Source organism: Chrysochloris asiatica, unplaced genomic scaffold, assembly GCF_000296735.1.
Source record: "Chrysochloris asiatica unplaced genomic scaffold, ChrAsi1.0 scaffold00054, whole genome shotgun sequence".
NCBI classification, from domain to species: Eukaryota; Metazoa; Chordata; class Mammalia; order Afrosoricida; family Chrysochloridae; genus Chrysochloris; species Chrysochloris asiatica.
In genome coordinates this window covers 12541424-12556210 of record NW_006408572.1, presented here as the reverse complement: position 1 = coordinate 12556210, position 14787 = coordinate 12541424, and the positions used below count along the sequence as shown (strand labels likewise).

The following is a 14787-nucleotide window of genomic DNA, read 5'->3' as shown; positions in this document are numbered from 1 at the left end:
TTTTTTTTTTTTTTAAACTAGTTAAGCTAAACTGTTATTTGTTTTTAAGAAGACTTCAGGGGATATTTTTGGCTTAAGTTTTAAAGATTACCCCAGAGCAATAGTTTTAGGGGCTCTTCCACACTACATGGATCCAGAAAGTCCGGATTCCACGGGAATTTGAAATTCTGTTCTACATTTCGCCTCTTTTGATCAGGATTGTACTATAAAATCTTGGATCAAAATGCTTAATAATGGGAGCTGGGCTACCATCCAGTTCTGGTCTCATGGTGTAGGAGGCAGCTGGTTATGGCAGAAACTATTAGACACGCATTCCACATCCTCTTCAAATGCCTGACTCTCCTTTGCCTGTTGCTCCAGGTGAATAGAGTCTACTGGTTGTGCCTTGGATGGCCACTTGTAAGCTTCTAAGACTCCAGGCACTATGCAATAAACTAGGAGACAGAACAGAAGCACTCCTAATCTACAATTGGAGGAGAGATATGGAAACAAGGATAGGAGTGGTATTCAGGAATGAATGCAAACTTACGTTGCATAGGGAATTGTGGTAGTTCTGGTGCATATGGACTATTGCAAATCATTTTTTAAAAATTTTTATTTTATTTTTTCAGAGGGTGGTGGTGGAAAGAAAGGCGCTAAGAAGAAGGGCTCCTCTTTCCAGACTGTGTCTGCTCTCTTCAGGGTAAAGTATACTCTTGAATTCCAAATCAATTACTTTATAAAGACCTTAATAATAATAATAACTGGAGGAAAATGATGATGTACTACAAAACTGTGAAAAGTGCTGCCAAAATTTTAACAAAAGTAAAGCCCACAGTGTTTGTGTATTTCCTCAAATCAACCTTTATGATGAATGAATCATTTTCATTTTAAGCCTCAAATGTGAGCGATCTGACATTGAGCAAATTTCACATGAAACTTAAACCACTCACTATGTTCAGTTAAATCTATTCCATAAGACCAGTCTCAATGCAAATGTTCTCTGACTGGCTGTCAGAAAAATACACTGACATTGATTGATTTTTGTGTGACCCACAATTTCCAATGCTACACTTGATTTGTATGGCTCCTCTAGGCTTTCATGATTTGACCTTCATTTGGATAGCTTACTAAAATGTAAAACAGTAATACGATCAACTTTGAATCACAGATAGGGACTCTCACATGGATAATTGGGAATTATTTAAAAACATTTCATATGGTTTTACAGGAGAATTTAAATAAGCTGATGACCAACTTGAGGAGCACTCACCCCCACTTTGTACGCTGTCTCATTCCCAATGAAACTAAAACCCCTGGTAAGATATTTCTGATATCCACGTAGACTCAAGTTTGACTTCTAAGTCAACTATTATATAGAAAACTTACCTTTTTTTTTTCTTTAGGGGCCATGGAGCATGAACTTGTGCTGCACCAGCTGAGGTGTAACGGTGTGCTTGAAGGCATCCGCATCTGCAGGAAAGGGTTCCCCAGCAGAATTGTTTATGCAGACTTCAAACAGAGGTTTGTGTTTTATTTGTTTATCCTTAATTTTTTTTCCCTTTCAATGTCATAGTCCATATCAAAATCATTATTTAGTTCAACGTTTTTTAACTTATCCTTGACAACTGAAATACAATGATCTAAAAGGTGATTATAAAAGAAAGAAGACCTGGTCTATATATATTATCATAAACTTTTCATTATCTCTTTCCCAGTTTACATAAAGTAGTTTGATTTTTAAATGGCATTTTGCTCTTTAAAACTCTATCTTTAAAACTTTCATTCTTAGTTATCCAGACAGAGTTCTACTCATTCCCCTTTCTCTTTAAGGAAGAACATCTCATTTTTATATTTTTTTATTCTGACAGATACAAAGTTCTTAATGCAAGTGCTATCCCAGAGGGTCAGTTCATCGACAGCAAGAAGGCTTCTGAGAAACTTCTAGGGTCTATTGACATTGACCACACCCAATATAAATTTGGACACACCAAGGTATAGCTGCTATTTCTTTACACCAGGTCTAAGTACCTTCTGCCATTTCTGTGTCTCTTGAAGTATGAGGACAATTTGTAATTCAGTACAAATTTGTTCATACCAAGGTACCATCAACCAAACTTTTCATCTAGCATAAGTTCACCGTCTTTGACCTGTCTCATGCATGGAAATAACGTATTTCACTTGTTCATTGGCAAGGTTTTCTTTAAAGCTGGACTGCTGGGAACTCTAGAGGAAATGCGAGATGATAAGCTGGCTCAACTCATCACACGCACTCAAGCCATGTGCAGAGGGTTCCTGATGAGGGTGGAATTCAAAAAGATGATGGAGAGGAGGTGAGGGATAAAGCACAAGTTCTCCTCCACAGTTTCTTAGTTGAACCTAATGCGTTCATTACTTTGGTTGAATGCATATGACTTTACATTCTTTTTCATGTGCATAATTTTTTTTTTCTGCTTCCCTTCAGAGAGTCCGTCTTCTGCATTCAGTACAATGTCCGTGCCTTCATGAATGTTAAGCACTGGCCCTGGATGAAGCTGTATTTTAAGATCAAACCCCTCCTCAAGAGTGCAGAGACAGAAAAGGAGATGGCCAACATGAAGGAAGATTTTGAGAAGGCGAAAGAAGATCTGGCTAAGTCAGAGGCCAAAAGGAAAGAATTAGAAGAAAAGATGGTATCTCTAATGCAAGAGAAAAATGACCTGCAACTCCAAGTTCAATCTGTGAGTATTACACATTTCACAGGTTGTTGTTGTTGTGTGTCGTGGAGTCAGTTCCGACTCATAGCGACCCTCTACAAGGTTTCCAAGGCTGTAAATCTTTATGGGAGCAGAAACCCTCCTCTTTCTCCCACGGAACAGCTGGTAGTTTTGAACTGCTGACCTTGAGGTTAGCAGCCTGATTTGTAACCACTACGCTACCAGAGCTCCTATTTCACAGATTAGCCACATATTATTATCCAATTACTGGCTGACAGGATTTGAAAAAAAAATTTTTAAGTTGAGGTTTATAAGTAACTGATTTCCACTAAAGTATGTTTTGTAATTCAGTTTGTCTTTCCAAAATACCAAGTTTTAGATCTAAAGAAGCATTAGATGTAAAGTCACAAGATGCTGTATATATTTAGATGTATATTCATATATAGTTCAGTCATTAGTGAAGAAAGTCATAAAAATATCCCTAGAGATTTTCTTTTCTGTATAGAAATTTCACTTAGGTCAAGTTATTCTTTCCTTAGTAAGTATTTTTAGCACATAAAATACAAATGATGTTTTCTTTTATCAGGGTGGAAAAAAGGCTAAATCAATTTCTCATGAATCCTCTACCTAAATGTAAGAAAACCGGGTATTAAGATGAATATAAAACTTTTCCAAAGTTGTTGTTGTAAAGTGTCGTGAAGTCGGTTCCAACCCATAGAGACCCTGTATAGAGTTTTCAGGGAGCAGCTGGTGAGTTTGAACTGCCAACTGTGCAGTTCAAACAACTTTGTGAGCTCATTAACCCATAGCACCACACAGAAAAGGTTAATAAATTTCAGATTTTTGCCAAAAAGTGATTAGTTATTATAATCTGACCTTCCATACATGGATATCTGATGGACCCTATGTCAGTTGAAATTATTAAAATTTTGTATACTTGGTTTTTAAAGGTTGAAAAATATGCTGACCAAATGGAATTTCTCCTTTTTACTTATTATTTGCATATACAGGCTAGAAAAAATAAAATGTCTATTTCCCCCTTTAGGAAGCTGATGGCTTGGCTGATGCAGAGGAAAGATGTGATCAGTTGATCAAAGCCAAGATTCAACTTGAGGCCAAAATCAAAGAGGTGACAGAGAGAGCTGAGGATGAGGAGGAGATCAATGCTGAGCTGACGGCCAAGAAGAGGAAACTGGAGGATGAATGTTCAGAGCTCAAGAAAGACATAGATGACCTTGAGCTGACACTGGCCAAGGTTGAAAAGGAGAAGCATGCCACGGAGAACAAGGTACAAATCAAATAGTAGCATGAGATTAAAGCTGTTGTTGTTAGGTGCCATGGAGTTGGTACTGACTCATAGTGACCCTATGCACAACAGAACAAAACACTGCCCCATCCTGGGCCAACCTCACAATTGTTGCCATGCTTAAGCCCATTGATGCTGCCACTTTGCCAATCCATCTCGCTGAGGGTCTTCCTCTTTTTTTCTGACCCTCCAACCTTACCAAACACGATATCCTTCTCCAGTGAGTGGTTCCTCCTGACAATATGTCCAAAGTATGAAAGACAAAGTTTGACCATCCTGGCCTCCAAGGAGCACTCTGGCTGTACTTCTTCCAACACAGATCTGTTTGTTCTTTTGATAGTCCAAGGCACTTTCAATATTCTCCTCCAACACCGTAACTCAAAAGCATCATAACTGAAAGGTTGATCAAGATTATTTAAAAAAGAAAGAAAAGCTCTGCCATATTACGTTATCTGCTTAGTCTTCACCACTTCTGTTTATTTACCTTGACCGTCATCTCTATTTATTTCAGCCATATAGACCTGATTAAACATCTGGCTTCCATTTTCTATTTCTATTTTCCATTTTCTATTTCTATTCCATTTTCTATTGTTCTTAAAAATGCCTTTTTTAAAAAACAAAAACAAAATCAAACTAAAGGATTTCATTTATATTCTTGTCATGTGTTCAAATCTAAAAGGTGAAAAACCTCACAGAGGAGATGGCGGGCCTGGATGAGACCATCGCAAAGCTGACCAAGGAGAAGAAAGCCCTCCAAGAGGCCCACCAGCAGACCCTGGATGACCTGCAGGCAGAGGAGGACAAAGTGAACACCCTGACCAAAGCTAAAAGCAAGCTGGAACAGCAAGTGGATGATGTAAGTTTGAAAATCAAAACGTTTTTCCTTAAGATGAAATAAACAGTTAAGGCATCAGAACATCATTGATGTTCATGAACCCTTATCTTCTGGTTTTATAATGTTCACTCAAGTTCTCATGCATTTTAAATTCTCTTGCATATCTTCAAAGGCTAGTGCCATGGGTTCAGTGCTTAAAAATCAAATAAATAAAATCCATTATAAATTTAGCTTGAAGGATCTCTGGAACAAGAAAAGAAAATTCGCATGGACTTAGAAAGAGCCAAGAGAAAACTGGAAGGTGATCTAAAATTGGCACAAGAATCCACAATGGATATAGAAAATGACAAGCAACAACTTGATGAGAAACTCAAAAAGTAAGTATGATATAATTCAATTATAACTTGCTTATTGTTGACAATTCAAGTAGAATATGTTTTTAAATGTCTCTAAAATATTATTTCAATACATGCCATCTTTGACTTTTTTATTTGGTGAAAATAACACATTACTGACTTGTAAAGTATGTACTACCCATTTCTCAATACCAGTGGTATAAAGGAGTTTGATTATACATAGGAAAGATGGCTGCTAAAAGACTTTATTGAGCTAATGCGTTGCTCTTCTAACAGGAAAGAGTTTGAAATGAGTAATCTGCAAAGCAAGATTGAAGATGAGCAGGCCCTTGGTTTACAGCTTCAGAAAAAAATCAAGGAGTTACAGGTAAGGCATAACCTCCACTTTTTCTAGGCAACGTTACAGGAATCAAAATTCCTTAAGTTTATATTAATGTTGATTTATTACTCAATCCCAGGCCCGCACTGAGGAACTGGAGGAGGAAATCGAGGCAGAACGGGCTTCCCGAGCCAAGGCTGAGAAGCAGCGCTCTGACCTTTCCCGGGAACTGGAGGAGATCAGTGAGCGTCTGGAAGAAGCTGGTGGAGCGACTTCAGCCCAAATTGAGATGAACAAGAAGAGGGAGGCTGAGTTCCAGAAAATGCGCAGGGACCTGGAGGAGGCCACCCTGCAGCACGAGGCCACTGCAGCTGCCCTGAGAAAGAAGCATGCAGACAGTGTGGCTGAGCTTGGGGAGCAGATTGACAACCTGCAGCGGGTCAAACAGAAGCTAGAGAAGGAGAAGAGTGAAATGAAGATGGAGATTGATGATCTTGCGAGTAACATGGAGACAGTCTCCAAAGCCAAGGTCTTTACTAACTTGTTCCCCTTTCATCTTTATATATGACATGAATGACTAAAAATAACCAAGTTCATATATCTCTATCTAGTTTAAATGTGCAAAATTTAGCTGTCATCTCAAATTTAAAAATTATTCCTAACAGGCATTATTATATTGAATTGAATCATTTCATTCTTCATATTTTATTTATGGAAATCACATTAAACTTTGTCACTATTACCAAGAAATAATGCAAGTACAAGAAAAAAACAGTCCTATCTAAAAACTACATTATATGACACAAGGCAGCATTTAAACAATGTTCATGTTTTCTAAAAGAAAATATTCTAATATAGTCTATCATTTCGTCAATCACTTAGCTAAAAATGATGTACCTCTACTATTTCCAAAGTACTGTGCAGGGATTCGAAGTAGATAGAACGGTATATAAAACCCAGCACTTTTCCATGAGCAGTTACAGATCTCCAAATCCCAGACTTCCAAATAGAAATGCATAATCTTTTCCTATTTTCTATCTCCCCACACAGGGAACCTTTGAGAAAATGTGCCGCACCCTAGAGGACCAGCTTAGTGAAGTGAAAACAAAAGAAGAAGAGCAACAACGCTTAATAAATGAATTGTCCACCCAGAAGGCACGTTTACACACAGAATCAGGTCAGTAAATGAGTATGATCAGCCTTTGGAGAGGTGAAGAATACAAGGAGAATTTCCAGCTGTATATATCTATCAAACATAAATCATTTTTGGGTTATGTATATACACTTATGTCTTACTTAGTCTCTCATCTTTTTAGTGTAATGATAAAAAATAATGACTGTAAATGACAATTATTAGGAAAAAGTTAAGCTCCTGGACTGAAGTGATTTTTGTGGTCTCAGCATTTTTCAAAAAACTTCAAACACCAAAATAACAAAGAAAGTTCCAGAGTTTTTTAAAAAGCAAGAAATAATCATCTCAACAACACTAACAGCTCTTGAATTAATGTTTTCATCACATAAAATAAGGAAATTCTAGCATTATTTCATTGTTTTATTTTTTTCTTTACCCAGACATCAGAACTAAATTGCACATGCTTTGTCTTCTACAGGTGAATATTCACGACAGCTAGATGAGAAAGATGCCATGGTTTCTCAACTATCCCGAGGTAAACAAGCATTTACACAACAGATTGAGGAATTAAAGAGGCAGCTAGAAGAGGAATCTAAGGTAAGAATTTTCCAGATGATGCTTTAATTGCTTACATTGAATAGCATGACCTGCCACTGAACTTTACAAGGGCCATATCAATGGTTGGGGAATAAATTTACATCAATTATGTTTTGGTTGGTCTAGGCCAAGAACGCCCTGGCCCATGCCCTGCAGTCCTCCCGCCATGACTGTGACTTGCTTCGGGAACAATATGAGGAGGAGCAGGAAGCCAAGGCTGAGCTGCAGAGGGCGATGTCTAAGGCCAACAGTGAGGTTGCCCAGTGGAGGACCAAATACGAGACGGATGCCATCCAGCGCACAGAGGAGCTGGAGGAGGCCAAGTATGGACTTCCAGTGAGATAGAAGAAAGTTAAAAACAGCTAGGGAAAATGAGTGAAGAAAGAAATGAGAATATGTGGTCCTCCACTTCATTTTGGAGTAGCAGATACTAACGTATCCTTTTTCTCACGCCTCGTTGTACGTCAAGTAGAGTAAGACAAGATTAGAACCCTCCCCCCATTTTGGTCTATTAACATAGCATCTGAAATTGCTGTTCACGAAACTGAAGTTGCAATTATCTTCATATCTCTAATGAATCAAATAGATTTCTCTTAATATAAGAAAAATAGAGATATAGAAATCATCCTGTACATTCTTATTAGTATTATAACTAACAATAACCATTTTTTCCCCTTCCTGAAGTATTGAAAGTTCCAAGTAGGACTCACACACTCTGCCATCATTTGTTAACAATGAGAGTCAGTGGATTTATTCAAAGTGTAATTACACATATTGTTTGTGAGATCAAATCCATGGAAGTTATACAATGGAAGGAAACAATTATATATTCTCAGTGGGGGAAAAAAGCCTTCCTGAATTTGATTTACCTCAGTAGTTATTAAACAAAAAAAGGGTTGGCAAGCATTTATAGAGGAAACATTCTAGATAAGAGTGTGGACTGGTAAAGATAGTAGTGTAGAAGACTTTGGAGAATATTTGGGAAATAAAATAATGGGGTAATATTTTATTCTCTGGGATCATCAAACCTAGGAAATAACTGATTAACTGTATGACCTTGAACGTGCCACTCTGGGCTACAGGTATCTAATTGGTAAGGTAAAGAGGACCATAGAAAATGTTGAAAGAGACTATCCAATGCTAACATTCTTTGATGATATGCCTCCTGTTCATGGCTACTTCTTCTCACCCTCACATTGCTCATTCAGCTCAAACACTTAGTTATTAATTCTCTGTTTTCCCAAGCACATGCAAAAACACAATGACCTCATAAATATATGTTTGATGATGTCTGTGATAGAAAAAGATAAGAAGTCATTATAGATAATAAAATCCTAGAAGAGATAAATTAGGTACTGAGAAGCTATATTTAAAAACATTAACATCTTGTGGGCATAAATCTTGAGGAAAATATGATTTCCTAGTCAGATACTTTATGGAAATCCCCATGGTAACTTTGATTCTGTTCTTGATTACTCTTGATAACTTTTCAGGAAGAAGCTGGCCCAGCGTCTGCAGGATGCTGAGGAGCACGTAGAAGCAGTGAATTCTAAATGCGCTTCCCTTGAAAAGACGAAGCAGCGGCTCCAGAATGAAGTGGAGGACCTCATGATTGATGTGGAGAGATCAAATGCCGCCTGTGCAGCTCTTGATAAGAAGCAGAGGAACTTTGACAAGGTAACCCAAAATAACTGTCTCCTGAGGGAAGAGCTGGCATGATTGTTGGTTACAGAGGCATAATATCAATGTACTTCTAGATTCTGTCAGAATGGAAACAGAAGTATGAGGAAACTCAGTCGGAACTCGAGGCTTCCCAGAAGGAATCCCGCTCTCTCAGCACTGAGCTGTTCAAGGTGAAGAATGCCTATGAGGAATCCCTGGACCATCTTGAAACCCTTAAGCGAGAAAATAAGAACTTACAACGTGAGTCTTTGTAATCATTCTATTCCCCCCCCAAATAAACAAACAAACAAATAAATAAATAAATAAATAAATAAATAAATGTAGAGAGGTATTTAAATTTTTTCAAAATCCTCAACTAAATTTTGGTATTTGATTAAAACTGCAGAAGAGATTTCTGATCTGACTGAGCAAATCGCAGAGGGAGGAAAGCATATTCATGAACTGGAAAAAATTAAGAAACAGATTGATCAAGAGAAGAGTGAACTACAGGCAGCTCTAGAGGAAGCAGAGGTACATACGTTGTTTCCTCACCTATGCATCATACATTAATTGAAAAAAAGAATAGCAGCTGAGGTCTGTTATGTTGTACACTTTAAGGACAGACCCATGCAATGTATTGAGAAAGAATAAGTTTTTGTTTCTCAGAAATATGAAACTAACAGGCTATGTAATATTAAAATGTATGGAAGGCTGTTGTTAACATCACTGCTGTTTTTTAATGCCTCCTCTAAGAAATCATCATACTGTGCAAAAAAAAGAAAAATGATCTTTAGGTAACATAATTTTGCTTTTATTAAGGCATCTCTTGAGCATGAGGAAGGCAAAATCCTTCGCATCCAGCTTGAGTTAAATCAGGTGAAATCTGAGATTGACCGAAAGATTGCTGAGAAAGATGAAGAGATTGACCAGCTGAAGAGAAACCACCTCAGAGTGGTGGAGTCGATGCAGAGCACGCTGGATGCTGAGATCAGGAGCAGGAATGACGCCATCAGGGTCAAGAAGAAGATGGAGGGAGACCTCAATGAGATGGAAATCCAGCTGAACCACTCCAACCGCATGGCTGCCGAGGCCCTGAGGAACTACAGGAACACCCAAGGAATACTGAAAGTATGTTGGGCACACACACATGATGTCATAGGGTCCAAGCACTACTGTATAACTCAAATTTTAATATTTTAGGGACTACATGCTACGAATCAACTATGAATCAATACTGTCAGACAGCTTGTCTTTTGCGACTTTAAGCTGTAGTTTTCACCAGAGCTTTATTCTGAAAGCTCTAGGGTAAACTTTACTTTGTCATCTGAAGACAAAACAAAGCAGTAAGAGGTGGGAAAGGAGAGGACATGATTAGGGAGTTTAGCTACACGGCATCACTTTATCTGGAGTTCATTTGTTTATAAAATGACTGAGTGGACTAGAAAATCTCTAAGGATACATTCCTGATCCAAAATTCTGCGTATTTGGCCATACAATTTCCTATGATTCAGGATCTAAAGTAATATCACATTATGTTCTTTTAAGAAGAACTGCTGCCCTAGGTTTCAATGAATGTGTCATTAAAAGGTATTTACAGACTGTTCCTGCATAATCATACTCTGAGTTATTAAGACCTAAGTCTGTCTGTGACTCTAAATTTGTATTCACTTTAATTGGAGCATGAGTAAGTCTTTTCTCTTTCTGTGTAGGACACTCAGCTACATTTGGATGATGCCATCAGAGGCCAAGATGACCTTAAAGAGCAACTGGCCATGATTGAGCGCAGAGCTAACCTGATGCAGGCTGAGATTGAAGAGCTAAGAGCATCCCTGGAACAGACTGAGAGGAGCAGGAAGGTGGCAGAGCAAGAGCTTCTAGATGCTAGTGAGCGCGTGCAACTCTTGCACACCCAGGTGAGGATTATTGTTCAGTAAATACTCTCCTGGAAACTGAAGATCATTTGAGAGGATGATTCTTGGCACCGGTTCCTTCCCAGAGTTCTGAAAAATGTATACAATGGCACAAGTATTTACTGGGACCTAGCTGACTTATAAATATAATTATGGGCATGGCATAATAATATTGATTAGAAATCATCTAGAGCTCGAGAAAATTTTACAGAGAAACTTTCACAGAAGTCCACCTGTTTACCTACTAGTAATCATATACATACACACTATCAGACATCTTGAGTTTTGCAACTCTAAGCTGCAAATTGAGTCCAGGTGTGTGGCACTGTAGGATAAGCACTGGATGGCTAACTGTAAGGTTGGTGGTTCAAACCTACCAGCTGCTCCTTGGAAACTCTGTACAGGGTCACTGTAAGTCAGAACCAACTCAATTGCACTCAACAACAAGAAGGTGCAAATAGATGGGCAAATAAAGGAAAGAGAAATGGTGCCAAATAATGTTTATGTATGGTATGGCGCTGTGGTATAAAGCACTGGACCGCAAGGTCAGTTTGAACCACAAGGTTCCTGGTTCAAACTCACCAGCCGCTCCTTGGAAACCCTATACAAGGGTTGCTATGGGTTGGAACCAACTCGACAGCACTTAACAACAACTTGTACATAAAGCTCTCTTCATGGGATATAAGAAGGATTTTTTAAAAGTCCCAATGCCTAGAAGCAATCATTACTAATGGTTAGCATGTGCTGCTTATAGGGGATTTGTTAAATAAATGTTGGAGTCCTAGTGTGGTGCTATAGGATAAGCACTGGACTGATAATCGCCAGGTCGATGGTTCAAACCTACCAATCATTCCTTGGAAACCTTATACAGGGTCTGGTACTAATAAACAGTCGCTGATACTAGTCAAATAGGTTTAGTATGAAAATTAAATTTTACCTGGAAAAATTTACAATAATTTTTATTAACAGAGATATGGAGGTATAATCTTATAATTAACTTCTGATTCAGTTTCTATTCTGAACAACACTTAGTTTATGATCAACAGTTTATGCTGGTGTACACTTGTGAAAATGACAATGTGAATGCTTGTAACTAAATGCATTTTTCTTCTTTTACATTAATTTTAACCAGAACACCAGTCTGATCAACACCAAGAAGAAGCTAGAGACAGACATTTCCCAGATGCAAGGAGAGATGGAGGACATTGTGCAGGAAGCCCGCAATGCAGAAGAGAAGGCCAAGAAGGCCATCACCGACGTGAGTGGACAGTGAACACGGTGGCGGCCCCATGTGATGTTGACGTGCCCTCTCAACCTCCTGAACCGATCTTCTTTTGTTGCTTTTCAGGCGGCCATGATGGCTGAGGAGCTGAAGAAGGAGCAGGACACCAGCGCCCACCTGGAGCGGATGAAGAAAAATATGGAGCAGACGGTGAAGGACCTGCAGCATCGTCTGGATGAGGCTGAGCAGCTGGCCCTGAAGGGAGGCAAGAAGCAGATCCAGAAGCTGGAGGCCAGGGTGGGTCTCTACCACTTCATTCAATTATCAGTCTCTTCATATGGCTAATTACAGCCAAATTGTTGAAAGTCTTTGCTCTCTTCCAGGTGAGGGAGCTTGAAAATGAGGTTGAAAATGAACAGAAACGTAACGTTGAGGCTGTAAAGGGTCTTCGCAAACATGAAAGAAGAGTGAAGGAGCTCACTTACCAGGTCTTTTCTTCATATTTTCCAGGCCTACTGCTTTTAAACACATTTTTTTTTTTTTAAATCAAGAGTTGTTTTCAAATCATGATACTATCTATTTGCTGCTACCTCTTTCAGACTGAGGAGGACCGCAAGAATGTTCTCAGGTTGCAGGACTTAGTTGACAAGTTACAAGCCAAAGTTAAAGCATACAAGAGACAAGCGGAAGAGGCTGTGAGTATCTTCTCAGTGAGAATGTTTCAGAAGCAAATCCAGGTTCTGTAGGGCCTGAAGTGTACAGAGTATTAAGGGACTTTCTCTAAGGCAAAGAACTCAACATTTTGAATACAAAATAAGACATAAAAATTAATATTTATTTATAATGAAAAATATGATCACGAATTACTGGAGCCTTAGAGATGCAGGTTCATTTCTTCTGAGACCTCTTTAAGCAATTTCCCAGACATGTTAACATAGAAATACTTCTAGATTGCAACCCTGTTTCCTCCCTATCTAGAAAACCACAACTCCCAGCCTGAATACAGGTCTATAACCAAGAAAACTCCAAAGCTTGAGCCTCTTTAGCTTAACCCAGGAAGGGTTGTGGGGTTTTTTTGGATTTTGTTTTCCATTTGACTGAAATGATCTTTCTCATCCTGTTCCTGAAACCTTTCTTAAGGTTCTCTGCACCCAAAACCTTCACTACACCTACTTCTTACAGTTTCTTCTAGAGAAACAAGATTGATTCAAATCGCTGATATTTTGACCTCTAGAGCTCTGGTAGCGTAGTGGTTACGAATCGGGCTGCGAACCTTAAGGTCAGCGGTTCGAAACTACCAGCCGCTCCGCGGGAGAAAGATGAGGCTTTCTACTCCCGTAAAGATTTACACCCTCGGAAACCCTGTACAGGGTCGCTATGGGTCGGACCCGACTCGATGGCACTTAACAACAATCTTGTCACTGTAGCATTTTAAGTTTTCCAGGAAGAGAGGGAAGACAGAGCTGAGGGGAGTTAAAAACCCTTTCATTCATACAGGTGTATTTGTGGGATGTCCTACTCCCAAAAAAGTAAATCACCAAATTATAGAACCTTTTACTTTCTCTTATCCTGGAAACAAATTTTGTATCTAATGTAATCATAAAAGCAACAAGAATTAGAAAATATGAAATGTTTTTGTTATCTCAAATGTGTTTCTGTTCTTAGGAGGAACAATCCAACGTCAACCTCGCCAAGTTCCGCAAGATCCAGCACGAGCTGGAGGAGGCCGAGGAACGAGCCGACATTGCTGAGTCCCAGGTCAACAAGCTGCGGGTGAAGAGCCGCGAGGTTCACACAAAAATCATAAGTGAAGAATAACACATTTTACTACTGAAAGGTGACCAAAGAAATGCACAAAATGTGAAGTTCTTGGTCACTATCTTGTAATATCGAGGAAATAAAATTTGCAGATAATTTTGCAATCCTAAAATACACTGTCTCTTAATTGCAAACTCTATTAGAACTGAAAGCTTTATAGTCTTGAAAACACCATGGAGCAGTTTTATTCTGTCCTGTAGAGTCGATAGGAATCAGAACCAATTCAACTCAATGGTAACGGGTTTGAGCGAAGCTTTATTAGAACCAGTTCATTTATTCAGCTCTTGTTGAGCTCCTACTGTGTGCAATCAGAGATGATAACAAAGATGAATGTGGCCAGTGAACCAAATGTGATAGAAGGTAAATTAAATAAGGTTCTCTGATGGTATATAAAGTTCATTAAGGCACCCTCAGTTCCATTCAACCAGTTTGATTTCCAAGCATGTGTGTGATACAGAAATGGGCACCAAGGGTACGGTAACCATCCCTGCCTTCAAGAAGCTCAATCTAGTGGAGGAGACAACCATGCCAACAAATGATGGTAAAACATAAGTCCTTTGATGAAAGTATGCAAACGAAGTGTGGCAGAAACACAGAAGGAAGTCACTATCCTGAGGAATCCAGAGAGCCTCTCAAAGGAGACTGTGAGCTCGCTGGTAAAAGATGACAAGAGAGTCATCAGGTGAGAGAGAAGAGGGGATGGGCATGCCAAGAAAAGCAGCCATGCAACTTCAGAGGAGCGAAAGCACAGGCTTCATTAGAAGAGGTCAACACATGAAGTCAGAGATGGGAATGCAGGCCAAACTGTGAAAGGTGCTGCCCAGATGCAGTGCTAGAAATCAGAATATCCAACAGACTAGTTACATGTGGGAAGGAGCTCTGGTAGCGTAGTGGTTATGAATCAGGCTGCGAACCGCAAAGTCAGCAGTTCGAAACTACCAGCTGTTCCGTGAGA

General features: G+C 39.0%; 1 protein-coding gene across 1 annotated transcript in view; it reads left to right on the top strand.

The window, feature by feature from the left end:
• Positions 1 to 13832, top strand: part of MYH4 (myosin, heavy chain 4, skeletal muscle) — a 33239-nt gene extending 19407 nt beyond the window's left edge. Inside the window, exons 12-35 of the mRNA XM_006863427.1 lie at positions 612 to 682; positions 1211 to 1298; positions 1386 to 1503; positions 1851 to 1974; positions 2176 to 2312; positions 2444 to 2699; positions 3721 to 3963; positions 4661 to 4837; positions 5048 to 5193; positions 5449 to 5539; positions 5631 to 6020; positions 6542 to 6668; positions 7102 to 7220; positions 7347 to 7543; positions 8714 to 8897; positions 8978 to 9143; positions 9289 to 9413; positions 9702 to 10010; positions 10592 to 10795; positions 11925 to 12050; positions 12141 to 12311; positions 12398 to 12502; positions 12614 to 12709; positions 13680 to 13832. Coding sequence (XP_006863489.1) covers positions 612 to 682; positions 1211 to 1298; positions 1386 to 1503; positions 1851 to 1974; positions 2176 to 2312; positions 2444 to 2699; positions 3721 to 3963; positions 4661 to 4837; positions 5048 to 5193; positions 5449 to 5539; positions 5631 to 6020; positions 6542 to 6668; positions 7102 to 7220; positions 7347 to 7543; positions 8714 to 8897; positions 8978 to 9143; positions 9289 to 9413; positions 9702 to 10010; positions 10592 to 10795; positions 11925 to 12050; positions 12141 to 12311; positions 12398 to 12502; positions 12614 to 12709; positions 13680 to 13832 — 3923 coding nt within the window. The remainder of the gene's footprint in view (positions 1 to 611; positions 683 to 1210; positions 1299 to 1385; positions 1504 to 1850; positions 1975 to 2175; positions 2313 to 2443; positions 2700 to 3720; positions 3964 to 4660; positions 4838 to 5047; positions 5194 to 5448; positions 5540 to 5630; positions 6021 to 6541; positions 6669 to 7101; positions 7221 to 7346; positions 7544 to 8713; positions 8898 to 8977; positions 9144 to 9288; positions 9414 to 9701; positions 10011 to 10591; positions 10796 to 11924; positions 12051 to 12140; positions 12312 to 12397; positions 12503 to 12613; positions 12710 to 13679) is intronic.
• Positions 13833 to 14787: the final 955 nt, after the last annotated feature.